The sequence below is a fragment of the Oncorhynchus tshawytscha genome, linkage group LG03 (genome assembly GCF_018296145.1).
Source record: "Oncorhynchus tshawytscha isolate Ot180627B linkage group LG03, Otsh_v2.0, whole genome shotgun sequence".
In the NCBI taxonomy this organism is placed as follows: Eukaryota; Metazoa; Chordata; class Actinopteri; order Salmoniformes; family Salmonidae; genus Oncorhynchus; species Oncorhynchus tshawytscha.
In genome coordinates this window covers 47,386,610-47,401,868 of record NC_056431.1, presented here as the reverse complement: position 1 = coordinate 47,401,868, position 15,259 = coordinate 47,386,610, and the positions used below count along the sequence as shown (strand labels likewise).

At 43.0% G+C, this 15,259-nt stretch overlaps 1 protein-coding gene across 4 annotated transcripts in view; it reads left to right on the top strand.

Annotated features, from left to right (window-relative positions):
• gtdc1 (glycosyltransferase-like domain containing 1) overlaps nt 1–12,805 on the top strand; it is a 49,892-nt gene extending 37,087 nt beyond the window's left edge. For 3 of the 4 annotated variants that reach the window (XM_024406139.1, XM_024406119.1, XM_024406110.1), the window contains 5 exons: nt 7,778–7,887; nt 8,987–9,131; nt 11,586–11,656; nt 12,058–12,149; nt 12,344–12,805. In XM_024406139.1, coding sequence (XP_024261907.1) covers nt 7,778–7,887; nt 8,987–9,131; nt 11,586–11,656; nt 12,058–12,149; nt 12,344–12,427 — 502 coding nt within the window. In that variant the 3' untranslated portion in view covers nt 12,428–12,805. The remainder of the gene's footprint in view (nt 1–7,777; nt 7,888–8,986; nt 9,132–11,585; nt 11,657–12,057; nt 12,150–12,343) is intronic. The other variant, XM_024406131.1, reaches the window with a different exon arrangement.
• The last annotated feature ends 2,454 nt before the right edge of the window (nt 12,806–15,259 follow it).

Below are 15,259 nucleotides of genomic sequence, written 5' to 3'. Positions count from 1 at the left end.
CCAAGAGGCACTGAGATACATTCATCTTTCAGCAGGATAATAACCTAAAAGTCCAAATATACAGTGGAGTTGTTTACCAAGTCATTGAATGTTCCTGAGTGGCCTAGTTACAGTTTTGACTTAAATCAGAATGAAAAACCTATGGCAAGACTTGAAAATGTCTGTCTAGCAATGATCAACAACCAATTTGACAGAGCTTGAAGAATAAAATAAAAAATAGTTGTGGAAATACTGCACAATCCAGGTGTGCAAAGCTCCTATAGACTTACCCAGAAAGATTCACAGCTGTAATCGCTGCCAACGGTGATTCTAACATGTATTCACTCAGGGGTGTGAATTTTTGTATATGCATTCCATTTAATCAATTTTGAATTTGGGGCGGTAACACAACAAAAATGTGGAACAGGTCAAGGGTTGAAGTAATGTTCAATGTTAACCATATATGGTTATGTTTTGTAAGGACTCTAGGAAAATCCTATGGATAGAGGTTGTTTGTTTCAGAACTAAGAAACATGAAGAAAGTGTTTGGAACCTACCGTGAAGGCTAGCGTGTTAGCGTATCAAAACACCTGTCATGATTTACAAATACAGCAAACACGTTTGGCAACTGGGTTGTTGTTACCTTGCTTGATTGTCTGTGTTTGCCGCTCCTGGCATCGCATGGCATGTTCTAGAACAAAGCAGTCATGCAAACCATAATCCAAAGATCATGTCGTAGGCCTCTTCTGGAACTAGAATGACCTGGAAATACCTCTCTAACAGCAATGTACGTATGTACCAACCCTGCGGAGAGTTATTTGCTTTGGATCATCAGAGTGTTGTTTGACAACAAACCGAGGGCATGGAAAATTACTAACACGTTTTTGTGTAACAATGTCATAAAAAGAGTGGAAACTAGCTACATAGTATTGGTTGTGTTTTGAGTTTAAGCTTTAAGGCCTTTGCTAAGGATTTCTATAAACAGGTATGCTCTTACTGTGTGGTTTCCCAGTCGACATTAGCCATAGAATGTAAAAACACAAGTTAAATGAAATGGCATATTAAAACATGACTTGTGTAACAGCTAGGGGAAAGTTTAAAGATACTCTGGGTGGATTTGTGAATGTTTTTCTTTTACATAAGCAGAAATATCCTTTACATTGTTCAGAGTAGTGTAGGCCCCTTTTTTGGCACACCGTTTCTCTATCTCTGGCTCATCTGTGTTGGAGAGGAAAGACAACAGCTTTTCTGTGGATTCACATTTTTCTCCTCTGACTCCATTCTCCTTTCGGCAGCGAGGCTTAGTTTCCTCACCAAAACATGTCCGTAAATCAGATTAACAACCGCAAAGACCACCAGTGCCGTAGTTCCTCGCTGGCGTCGCGATTTGCCATTGTCGGCATCATTGCCATTCTCCATTATCCCTCCCTCTCTGTGTTTGCATGGGTCGGGTGTCTGTTTTTCACCTACTCTTATATCAATAACAAAAGCACCCATCATGTAATCTCCTCTAAACTGAGCAAAACACAGATGGATTATCGCTCCCAACATCCAGGCTTCATAAACCTTGGCTTATTCTGGGGTAAATTAGGATTTACAGTGGGCGAGAGAGGGAGAGAGAGAGAGAGAGGAAAGAGAGAGAGAGAGCAGCCCAGATAATCTCCTCGATTGATGCTGCTCACAGTTTGTTGCATTTCATTCTCCTACATTTTTACTATCTCTGCCCTCACTTTTTTGAGCTCATCATTGGTTGCAGATTGTTAATCTGTGTGTGGCCTGGATAGACGTTCATCCTCAGATTACAGGACTGTCTTATTGCAGGCAATGGCCCGGGCAGCCAGGCCAGGCCAGTGGGATCAGATCAGCCCCACCAGAGGACAGGACAGCTGTTTTACAGGTGAAGATGGCTTCGTGCCACAGTAGTGATGATAATAACCAGCGGGAGAGAAGAGCATAGCAGGACGGAGGCTAAATCTCTGCTACAAGGGGCTTTAACTCCGTCTAAGGTTCATCAGGATCAGCTTTTACCTCAAGAGGATTGTCCTCCTGGAGTATTTCTGATTGCAAAACAAACAACGCAATCAAGATGTGTAAGTCACGTAGGCACACAGCAGGCAATCGAGAAAAAGAAACACATTGCGGCAGTGTGAGACCCTCAGAACGTTATGGAGTATATGACGCTATTCTTGATTCCTGATTTATAGGACACCCTGCGAGAGGGGCTAGCCTAACGTTACTGAGGTGCCTGGGTGTATTGTTTGTTGTTTTTCTGCTAATCCCTGTCCAGACGGGTCACTGGTCATTAAGTGCTGACGCACAGACTCGTCCAGTGATGTGCCAACAGAGTCTATCAGTATTGACCCCCACCCATCCTGCTCTGGGCTTTCCCCTGGCATGGCCTCAGGCCGCCAACCTGACCTCAACCAACCCTCAGGACTGACTGACTTCGGGAACAGGAAATAGAAGTTAAATACAGGGGTGTGAGCTGATTGACTCGCTTATTTTTTGTGTTGTAAGTGATAGTTCTGTTTTCCAGAGTCATCACTACAATGTGTGGTTTGTTATGCTTTATGGCCATTCTTCAGCATTTGCGAGTCTGAACCTAGAGGCATTATACTCCAATGAGACTGTGTCATGTGGGGCCAGTACATTGCAGTAGAAAGCAGGCACCGAAGGATATGTATTTGTGTGTGAAGATGCAGCCTGTTGCCGTTCCCAAAGTTAGTTCTATTTTAAGAAATGTCGAACCCTTTGTAGTTCTCCTAGACGTATGATTTGAAAATCACCACTATCTACAGTGGTGCATGTTGTCAGGCCTTTGAATGGAAAAATCTCCTCGGTCCGCTCCTGCTGCATGTTGGTCTATCTTCAACAACCAACTCTTTGTCTTTCAAGTGTCCCCTTAATTAGTGCGCAGTCCTTTGGTTTCTGGTGATTGGGCTCATTTCACATTGTGCATTGGAGTAAATAGTATTTGAATTTTAAAACGCACCTCTTGGGTGCAACATAAAGGAGAATATTTAATCATAGATTTCCAAATGAGAGGATCTTATTTTCTTTTGGCTGCTACGTGATACATATTAATGAGGTTTCTCTGGGTAGTACGGAACATACTTTTTACTTGATCATTTTACCCGGCTTCATCTGCATTCATCTGTGAGGTCACAGGGGTGATAAGACACCACAAAGGACTCATATAAAGTAAGAGCAGATCGAGAAAAAATTGTGTTAGTCGGAGCTGTAAACTTCGGAGGGAGAATTAAGCAAACGGAAGATGTACCAACCTCGTATCTCTCGAGACCAGACGAGCAGAATATAGGGTGACTGTTGATGTTGGAAGATAGCATACCTGATGGGAATGGGATAGTTGGAGGGAAACATCCGTTCAGTTGACTTGAGGGAGTTCCGACTGTAAACTGTACTGTACCTTAGAAAATGTCCTTGATGTGCCTTAGCAGCAGATTAGTGGTGTGTATTGGCAGTGTGGCTGATTTTGTGAAGATGCCAGATAGCCTTTGTTTGTCACTCTCCCTCTAATCAGTGGGATGACAGTTCCCTCCGACTTGGTTGACTGTCGCTGGGGGTTAACGGTCCTCATTAACAGATCTAGGGCATCAGTGGGGAGTCAGGGCTCGCACTGTGATACGCTGCCGAGGTGTGTGTGCGTGTGCGTGTGTGTTTTCGAGAGAGAGGTTCTTCCTGATAGTCATATCCCACACATTAATTAACACTCATTTTCCTACAGAGGGGGATGGTAGCCTAGTGCACAGAGCATTATTATCACCGTCTCATTCACTCATTGTCCTCCTCTCTATCTGTAATGGGGGAATAGGGATTCATGCCTCGCATAAGGAGTTAAAAAGGGTAGGAAATAAGGGAATTAGCTTTTATCCACAGGGGAAGCCAATGAATATGAGAGCTGAAAATGAGAATAAATAAGCTCCTATAATACCTCACCTAAGGAGATCCTGTGGAGGTAGCATTAGGAGGGATCTGTCTGAATGATGCTGCTTTGTAGAAGGCGTTTGACCTTCACACACTATCCACTGTTAGACAAATCCTGCGTCCTTTATCACAAACATGTTATAGAGTACAGTCGATTATTACAATTCGGAGATCTGTTGGTGATCAAATACAATGTGTGGTGTTTCGAAGGGTATGCATATTGTGGTGCTTTGCGGGGTGCAACTCAAAAATCTGAAACTGTCAACCATCCATTAATGGGGCGGCAGGATAGCCTAGTGGTTAGAGTGTTGGACTAGTAACCGAAAGGTTGCAAGTTCAAACCCCCGAGCTGACGAGGTACAAATCTGTCGTTCTGCCCCTGAAACGGCAGTTAACCCACTGTTCCTAGGCCGTCATTGAAAATAAGAATTTGTTCTTAACTGACTTGCCTAGTTAAATACAGGTAAAATACATTTTTTTAAATAAAATAAAAAAATGTGTAGCTTCAGTGTGTAGAGTCATGCATGGCAGCCATTTTACACCAGAATACTCAACACACAGTGATTGTAAGTGGCGAGAGGACCGTGATTGTAAGTGGAGAGAGGACAGTGATTGTAAGTGGAGAGAGGACCGTGATTGTAAGTGGAGAGAGGACCGTGATTGTAAGTGGAGACAGTGATTGTAAGTGGCGAGAGGACCGTGATTGTAAGTGGAGAGAGGGCAGTGATAGTAAGTGCAGAGAGGACAGTGATTGTAAGTGCAGAGAGGACAGTGATTGTAAGTGGAGAGAGGGCAGTGATTGTAAGTGGAGAGAGGGCAGTGATTGTAAGTGCAGAGAGGACAGTGATTGTAAGTGGAGAGAGGACCGTGATTGTAAGTGGAGAGAGGGCAGTGATTGTAAGTGGAGAGAGGAGATTTGATTGTAAGTGGAGAGAGGAGAGTGATTGTAAGTGGAGAGAGGGCAGTGATTGTAAGTGGAGAGAGGGCAGTGATTGTAAGTGCAGAGAGGGCAGTGATTGTAAGTGCAGAGAGGAGAGTGATTGTAAGTGGAGAGAGGGCAGTGATTGTAAGTGGAGAGAGGGCAGTGATTGTAAGTGCAGAGAGGGCAGTGATTGTAAGTGGAGAGAGGGCAGTGATTGTAAGTGCAGAGAGGGCAGTGATTGTAAGTGGAGAGAGGGCAGTGATTGTAAGTGGAGAGAGGGCAGTGATTGTAAGTGCAGAGAGGGCAGTGATTGTAAGTGGAGAGAGGGCAGTGATTGTAAGTGGAGAGAGGGCAGTGATTGTAAGTGCAGAGAGGGCAGTGATTGTAAGTGGAGAGAGGGCAGTGATTGTAAGTGCAGAGAGGGCAGTGATTGTAAGTGGAGAGAGGGCAGTGATTGTAAGTGCAGAGAGGGCAGTGATTGTAAGTGGAGAGAGGGCAGTGATTGTAAGTGGAGAGAGGGCAGTGATTGTAAGTGCAGAGAGGAGAGTGATTGTAAGTGGAGAGAGGGCAGTGATTGTAAGTGCAGAGAGGGCAGTGATTGTAAGTGCAGAGAGGGCAGTGATTGTAAGTGGAGAGAGGAGAGTGATTGTAAGTGGAGAGAGGGCAGTGATTGTAAGTGGAGAGAGGAGAGTGATTGTAAGTGGAGAGAGGGCAGTGATTGTAAGTGGAGAGAGGAGAGTGATTGTAAGTGGAGAGAGGAGAGTGATTGTAAGTGGAGAGAGGGCAGTGATTGTAAGTGGAGAGAGGACAGTGATTCTTTACATCTGAAGCTACTGGGCATGTAATAGTCCCTACTCTTGCTTGAAATCAAATCACATTTTATTAGTCACAAGCGTCGAATACAACAGGTGTAGGTAGACCTTACAGTGAAAATTCTTACTTACAAGCCCTTAACCAACAATGCAGCTTTAAGAAAAATAAGTGTTAAGGAAGTATTTACTAAAATAAAAATAAACTTTATTTTTTATTTTTAGAAAAGTAACAAATAATCAAATATTATTTGATCAAATATTATTAAACAAATAATAATAAACAGAGAGTAGCAGCAACGTAAAAATGGGGGGGTCAATGAAAATAGTCCGGGTAGCCATTTGATTAGCTGTTCAGGAGTCTTATGGCTTGGGGGTAGAAGCTGTTTAGAAGCCTTTTGGACCTAGACTTGGCGCTCCGGTACCGCTTGCTGTGCGGTAGCAGACAGAACAGTCTTGACTAGGGTGGCTGGAGTCTTTGGGAATTTTTAGGGGCTTCCTCTGACATCACCTGGTATAGAGGTCCTGGATGGCAGGAAGCTTGGCCCCAGTGATGTACTGGGCTGTACGCACTACCCTCTGCAGTGCCTTGCGGTCAGAGGCCGAGCAGTTGCCATACCAGGCGGTGATGCAACCAGTCGGGATTCTCTCGATGATGCAGCTGTAGAACCTTTTGAGGATCTGAGGACCATGCCAAATCTTTTCAGTCTCCTGATGGGGACTCGGTGTTGTCTTGCCCTCTTCGCGACTGTCTTGGCATGTTTGAATCATGTTAGTTGGTTGGTGATGTGGACACCAAGAAACTTGAAGCGTTCAACCTGCTCCACTACAGCCACGTCGATGAGAATGGGGGCGTATTCAGTCCTCCTTTTCCTGTGGTCCACAATCATCTCCTTAGTCTTGATCACTTTGAGGGAGAGGTTGTTATCCTGGCACCACACTGCCAGGTCTCTGACCTCCTCCCTATAGGCTGTCTCATTGTTGTCAGTGATCAGGCCTACCACTGTTGTGTTGTCGGCAAACTTAATGATGGCGTTGGAGTCGTGCTTGGCCATGCAGTCATGGGTGAACAGGGAGTACAGGAAGGGACTGATCACGCACCCCTGAGCTGCCTGCGTGTTGAGGAGCAGAGTGTCAGATGTGTTTTTACCTGCCTTACCACCCAGGGGCGGCCCGGTACGTTTAGTAAGCGCCAGTGACCAGAGAGAGCCAGAACCTACATTTTAATGTCACATCCAGGGGACGGCACCTTTTGCAGGTCACTAGCCCTCGGCCTTGAGGGCTCTATTACACCAGACGGAAGAGTGCCCCCTACTGGCCCTCCAACACCACTTCCCAGTCACAACCCTTATAGTCTCAGGTGCGGACCCCCTCACTACAGCTCCAGAGGGAAACCAGCAGAGATATACAGCCATTTGCATGTAGTCAACCTTCATTCATTTTCTACTGTTTATGCTAGTGACAAACCGTAAATGACAGTGCACTAGTAAGGGCACAAGGCTACTCTCTCAACACATTTGTGTCATCGACCTTCACTGATTCCCTGTTTTGTCATCTCTAAAAGGCAGGTGTGAGCTAATGCTAGCTGCTGTTAATGATAATGTGCAGACGCTCCTGTTAGATCAGTTGACTGTACTCCCTGTTCCCTCCTTCAGATTAACATGGTGAGTGACAGGCCACTTGCACAGTATGACATCTGCTCCACAGCTGAACACAGCACCTGTGTTAACTAGAAGCAGGGCCTTCCAGGCACCGAACACATCAAGGATGACTGGCTGCTTCTCTCTCTGAGCCAACAGGGATCTCTGTCTCTCTGTCTGTCAGCTTGTTAAATCCCCCACCTGGCGTACTGCACACCGCATCGATACCACAGTCAAGTGTCCTCTGGGGAGTGCTATGATCTTTCTCTTTTTCTGGCTGCTGCCTTGCCTTGTGTAACCTGGCCTCTGTGTGTGTGTGTTTCTGTGTGAATAAATCACAGAGCAGAATGGTACTGAGAGGGGTAAGCCTTTGGATGCCCGGCGCACACCAGAGCAGTGCCTTTCCTGAGCCTGTCCTGTGTGTGTTGTTGTGTGTGTGTACGTAGCACCATCAAGGCCCTGAATTCTGTTTGTGGTTGAAGGGAACACGACAAAGACCCCGAGCTCTTCTTCAAGATGCTGCTGAAGCTGAAAGAGAGAGGCCTGGGCTTTCAACTGTCTGTCCTGGGGGAGACCTTCACTGACGTACCAGGTACACACACACTCATTTTACAAGCAAAGGATTAAGTGGGCTCTGGTTTCGCGATAACACTTGTTTTCAAAGCAGTGTGTGTTTGGTTTCAAAACTTTGAGTAGAAAACTTTGCACAACTTCTCGAAAGGTGAGTGAAAAGCTATACTTTGTTTTTTACGATGTAGAATAAGTTTGTGCACCCAAGGCATACTGTATGTAATTGTTATGGCTTTCAATGTAATTGGTAATTTGACTAAGTGTGGGGTTAAGGTCGTCTGACAGGCCAGTTTTTTTTTAAGCCCTCAGGACAGTGTTTAATTGATCAAATCCGCTCCCCATTAGTAGATGATGATGCTATAATGACTTTAGTACACTCCAATGTATTCACCACTGAGTGTTAAGTAAATTAATACACATTCTGGCCCCATGGCTGGAAGCAAAGACATCCTTACAGGAAACACACTCTCTCATATTGGGATGTAAACTTTTATAGGAGCATAAACAGATGGAAAGAGAGACTGTAAATTTTTCTCATATTTAGTAATTACGTTTATGATTGCTCGGAAGGCAATCGCATTAGAACAATTTTAATCTACTTTGATTTTCTTAATAGGGTCACAGTATTGATTATGTTCACCCCTCACCTGTTTCTCCCAATCTCATGTTGTATATCATTTTTAGTCCAAAGTTTATGCCTCGGCTTCAGTTCTGACCTCTGTTTTTCATAGGTTGTTTTTTCCTCTGTTTTCCTGGATTCAGTCCATTCCCTGTTTCACTGATCTGCTCTCCAAACACTTTTTGGTCACTGAAACATCTTCCTGATGTCATCACTATTCTGTGAATACACAGCAGCATGGAACTCATTATGAATCCAGAATGTCACGGACAGATGGCTTTTCAATGACATGCATTTTGTTGCATTATTTCATTTAATTTATCCTCCATTAAACTCAAGTCCTTTATGTGGGAATCTAATCGGTTATAAAGAGTTTACGAAACGAGCAACTGGACAAAGTCAATCAGTCCACTCTGGCATTTTACTCAATCAAATGAATGCATTCATACAGTAACAGATATGGTTATTGTGAATAATATACATCAGTCTCCCCCCCATTCAGACATCTTTGCAGAAGCCAGAGTGGACCTGAATGCCCATGTCCTCCACTGGGGGTTCATGCCCAGTAAAGAGGACTACCTCCATGTCCTCTGCCAGGCAGATGTGGTGGTCTCCACAGCCAAGCATGAGTTTTTTGGAGTGGCCATGTAAGTAACTCACTCTCCTGGTTTGTTTCATTAATATCTACTTAAGACACAACAAAACATGAACTGCTGAAAGAGTGAATGAAAAGTAATGTGGTTGGTTTTCATGTGAAGTAAACGTTTGAATTTGACATGGAAAAACGTAGTGACCGTTCATTAAAACTAAACTAAAAACTCTTATTTCTAAGTGTTTTTACCTCTAGGGAGGTAGAGTCCAAAGTGTATGATGAGACTTGCTACCGTATGAAGCCAAACTTCAGTCACCTGTGCTGTGCATTTGAAGGGTTTCGTCAGATCCCGCCTACAGCCAAGGTAGAGCAGGACTGGAGCCAGAGTAGTGCTGCTTCAGTAGAGAGGAAGGTTGTGATCTTACAAAACACCAGCCTGGTGGTGTGTTAATTCTATGGATTGCTTCATGCAGTCAGTGTGGGAATCTATTTTAGATAGATTGGCTGAAAACACGTTAGAAGCTTGGCTGTGCACAATAAAGAAGCCATGTGCTAATTATGGTTGTGAAAAACACTGTCCTGAGTTTGAGGAAGGGATGTCCCTCTGGGGGAGTCTTGTACAATGATGTTTTATACTTCCTTTGATCCAAACCAGGGGGATCTGAGACGCACACGACCACCCACTAAGCTCTATTGATAGTAAACCTTGTGGATGCGCTGGTGTTGGAGGCCCTTTGTGTGTGTTTTCGGCAACAGAGAAACACACATCGAATGGGGGAATATCAACACAGGGTTCTCCTAAGAGACATGCTCAGGTGGATGAGGATGTTAAATGTTTCCTCCAGCTTCCAATCGGCTTCACTCACCTGTTTTGAAAGTAAACAACATAGACATCGGTGCTCGTTGAGTGTTCCATTACAAACCTTTCAAGTTAGCAAGTGATTTAGAATACCTGTTCAATTTCATCAGCTTCACATAGCGTTCAAAACAGGAAGATAGTTAAGGGTTTCTCATTTCCACACTCTGTGTAAGGATAAACAGACACGGAGGCTTCTGAAGAGCACAATAAACAAAAAAGAGCAGTCCAGTCTTATTGCCCGACAGAGGTGTCACCAATGTGTTTCATCCTCATTATTGTGGAATTTGGCCCTAATCTGATTAATTATGGTCTGGCGATGTGAGCAGACGCCTATTCATGCCCTGCAGTGAAGAAGTCATTTACCCCAGCAAAATTATCGGCTAATTATATTTGAGATGGAAAGCCTTATAACCATTTGCGCGCTTACACATTACGCCACTGAAATGGAACTGACCTTAATAATCGGTTTCATAGATTTTGCTGTCATAGACTAGGGGGCTATCATCTTGCTACCTTTAAATTAGCTTGATTAGCCATGCTATTCTTTGGAATGCAGGCAAAGGCAATTAGACTATTAGAAAGCATTAACCACTTTCATACGGTGCCAAAAGGTAGTTCGACTTATTCAACCCCTGTTTCCCTGGAACAAACTGTTGCCTGTCAAACCTACTAGGGCGACAGAAGAGCAATATTGCTGTTATTCTTGTCGTTTCAAAAATTGCCGTTTGATAAATAGTAAGATGCAGTAGATGTTGTAGATAGAATTTCCAACCAGTTTGAGGATATTGGGTACATTTTAGAGTGCAGACTAGTGAATGGTGTCATTGCATACGTGTGAGGATTTCACCCATCATTTTAGTCTTAACATGAAATCAAACTCCCGAGAACTAATCCCATGTTTAAAAATGTACGTCTGTTGCATGAGGAATGATGTAATAAAGTGATGGAAAGGAGTGAAATTGAGGTGTCATCAATATTGATGCACATTCTAATTTAAATAGGCAGGTTTCTGCAATGGTCAGTGAGGTTCAGATAAGTTCTGTGAACGTGGAGGGAAGCTCTATGTACCATAACAACAGGCTTTTTTTCGATCTCTACGTTTTGTTCAGGAGATGGACATTTCACAAATAACTTATTCACATTTGAAAACCATTTGGATGGATTTTTAGGTTCTCTCTTTTGTGATGGTTTTGGACATCCTGTAACATTGCAGATGATGTGAGTTCACAGTGAAAGAGATTATTTTCTCTCCCCATCGTTTTGAGAATGGGATGAGATCCACTGCGTTGCTGGGAAATGTGCTATGTCCGGATGCAATTCTTTCCCCAGCTAGTCTGTGGGACTTCATTTATTCTGAACTGTGCATCAAAAGAAACCAATGTCAACAAAGACACAATGGGGACCCATTTTGACAACGCTGTTCAGCTCATGCAGTTATTAGGGGCAAATATTGTGTTCACTCTCCAATCTTGGGGACAGAGTAAACCAACATTTGTCTATATTTTGCATGACCAGAGCACACTTTTTCAGCAAATGGATTTCTGAGACAATGATTATGTTATACAACTGGTGCCCAAATGTGTTTCACGCTTGTTGTTTTTAAGCCAATACTTTTGACAGGAAGCTAAACTATAAAATGTTATATTGCAGGCTAGAAGCTGTTCATTGTGGCTGCTATCCACTCTGCCCCAAGGCTTTGGTGTATCCTGAAATATTCCCAGGTATTACTACACAAATACGCTAATACACCATTGCATTGCAAGATGTTTAATTCTCTGATTTTTGCATCTCTAGAAATGTGTTGTATTTAGATGTTCAAGGTGTAAATCTGAAAAATAAATCACTAAAATAGAACGCTGAAGTCAAAGCTACGATTACTGAGCACAACAAAAAAATTCTAATTTACCTGATTCTTAACACTGTAGCTGTGCCTCTTCCTTGAATTAGATTTGCATAAATAATATGAATCTTTAAAAAGAATACTAGTTTAATTATGTAAAACCTGTCCCAGTTCAGTGTAATATGTATTTTTAATTATAAAGAAAGTGCGCTGTATCTAGCCTGTGCTTTGAGGTTTTTCTTTCATGAAAATACATTTTCCTTTCCTCACTCTGTCCTACAGAGGAGTATCTGTACTCTACACCTGAGCAGCTTTATAAGAAACTACAGGGACTGTGCAGAAGGCCATACGTGGTGAGGAGACATCACGTTAAGGTAATTAACACTGACATGACAGGAACGGGATTACTAACACACGCTTCATTCAGTTCACAATTAATTTCTCTCTTTACGGTTTCTCCTCACCCTTCACCCTGCCTGTGTGCCTTGCTTTCTTCTGTACTGTAAGTTGACAGTTGACACCAGAGCTTAATCCTGCCTTTCATTCTTTCCTCTGTATTGTACTGTAGGTTGACACCAGTTCCTATTCCTGGGCTGCGCTGAAGGAGGACTTCAGGAGTCTGCTGGCATACAAAGAGGACCACCATCCCTGACGGACAGACTACAACTGGGCCAATGCGAGTCCGCGGATCTGCTCAGAAGTGGGCACACTTAGTTCACTCGATTAGTGGCAGAATGAGATGGATTTAAAGGTTGATGGAAAGTCTGCAGCGTAGCGAGGGAGGGAGAGTCTCAAGGGCTGTCGTCATAGCTGCCTGACATGGAGCCACGGGCAACAAACCTGTGGTGGCCTCAGACAGCCTGTCCCCACCACCTCTCTCTCTCCACTCAGCTCCACTCTGCTCAAATCAAAGCCATGCCTTTGAGACATTGTGCCTGTTGTAAACGTCCCCATCTTCACGTGCGAGAGGGAGAGGTCTTTTATGTCTACTGTGGTTTGAATTTGAAATAAAGAGAAAAGAACGTGTAAACTCTTTCAAAGGTTTCTCAAAGGCGGTGCCACCTCATATATCCGGTTGTGTTCATTTTGATCCTGTACTGGAGAGGACCTGGAGCTGGAATTGCTCCCCACCCCACGACTCCCGACAGAGTGGCAGCCAAGTTGTGGCTTGAAATGCTGTTCTCTCAACACCTGGGTTGCCAGGGGCTTCATTTATAAATTGTGCGTACGTACAAATATACCCCAAAATGTGCGTGCGCCAGTTCACACAAAAGTTGGCATTTATAAAAAATGTACTTGACATGAGAATTTGCTCACCTCCCCGCAACTTGTAGACGATGCGTACGCACATCTCTGCTAGTGTATGAAATATTGTATTGCAATCTGGCAAGTAAGTATTTTGTGCAATAGGGGGATGTGATGAAAAGCTTATTCATAAAACATATTAAACAGAATGCAGCCATTTCCCATTAAAGTGGAACTGACAGCATTTTAGCAACAAAAAATCTTATTAAAATATACACCCCCAGGAAGAATGACACTTCTTTTTACATTTTCTGACAAGCAAGCACTTAGATATGGTCATTTTCATGTTTTCATACATTCTTAGAATACATACTTCCCAAACATTCCAAAGAATTTGTAAAAATTCTATAGCGATATAGAGTGGGAAAGCAGCTGTGCATTTGGACAATTAATAGACACTGCAGTAAATTAAACCTAATAAAAACATCTGTCTTGTCCAGGACTAAAGTCTACGCAGACCGGTGCGGTACACCGATCAGGTACACTAGGTCTATATGCCAACAAGCCATTTGCCACAAGGGCCTGCCATCATTCACTTTGAACTGGACCGCGTGTTTACAGGCAGTTGCAACAGCGCGACTTTAGATCATTAGAACGCATTAGGCAAAATGGATTTCTGCAAATATGTACAGTTGAAGTCGGAAGTTTACATACATCCTTAGCCAAATACATTTCAACTCAGTTTTTCACAATTCCTGACATTTAATCCTTGTAAAAATTCTCTGTCTTAGGTCAGTTAGGATCACCACTTTATTTTAAGAATGTGAAACATCTGAATAATGTTAGAGAGAGTGATTTATTTCAGCTTTTATTTTGCCACAACTTTGGAAGTATACTTGGGGTCATTGTCCATTTGAAAGACCCATTTGCTACCAAGCTTTAACTTCCTGGCTGATGTCTTGGGATGTTGCTTCAATATATCCACATAATTTTCCTGCCTCACGATGCCATCTATTTTGTGAAGTGCACCAGTCCCTCCTGCAGCAAAGCACCCCCACAACATGATGTTGCCACCCCTGTGCTTCACGGTTGGGATGGTGTTCTTCGGCTTGCAAGCCTCCCATTTTTTTCCTCCAAAGATAATGATGGTCATTATGGCCAAACAGTTATATTTTTGTTTCATCAGACCAAAAAGTACTATCTTTGTCCCCATGTGTAGTTGCAATCCGTAGTCTGGCTTTTTTATGGTGGTTTTGGAGCAGTGGCTTCTTCCTTGCTGAGCGGCCTTTCAGGTTATGTCGATATAGGACTCGTTTTACTGTGGATATAGATACTTTATCTTTTCCCGCCAGCATCTTCACAAGGTCCTTTGCTGTTGTTCTGGGGATTAATTTGCACTTTTCGCACCAAAGTACATTCATCTCTAGGAGACAGAACACATCTCCTTCCTGAGCGGTTTGACAGCAAATGTGTTTATGCTAGCGTACTATTGTTTGTACAGATGAACGTGGTTCCTTCAGGCGTTTGGAAATTGCTCCCAAGGATGAACCAGACTTGTGGAGGTCTACAATTGTTTTTCTGAGGTCTTGCCTGATTTATTTTGATTTTCCCATGATGTCAAGCAGAGGCACTGAGTTTGAAGGTAGGCCTTGAAATACATCCACAGATATACCTCCAATTGACTCAAATTATGTAAATTAGCCTATCAGAAGCTTCTAAAGCCATTCCAGAATCTTCTGGAATTTTCCAAGCTGTTCAAAGGCACAGTCAATTTAGCGTATGTAGACTTCTGACCCACTGGAATTGTGATACAGTGAGTTATAAGTTTAATAATCTGTAAACAATTGTTGGAAAAATTACTTTGTGTTACATTGTGTCATGCACAATGCATATGTCCTAACCGACTTGCCAAAACTATAGTTTGTTAACAAGAAATTGTGGAGTGGTTGAAAAACAAGTTTTAATGACTCTTAACATAAGTGTATAATCTTCCGACTTCAACTGTAAATAAATACGGCGGGAACCCTATTACATTTTGGAAGTTTACAGTCCTATTGCTCAAACAATCATAAAAAGGTAGGCTATCTTTCCCCACAGTACAGGTCAAAAGTTTGGATCTAACTCATTCAAGGGTTTTTCATTATTTGTACTATTTTCTACGTTGTAGAATAGTAGTGTAGACATCAACTATGAAATAACATACGGAATCATTTAGTAACCAAAAAAAGTGTTAACCTTT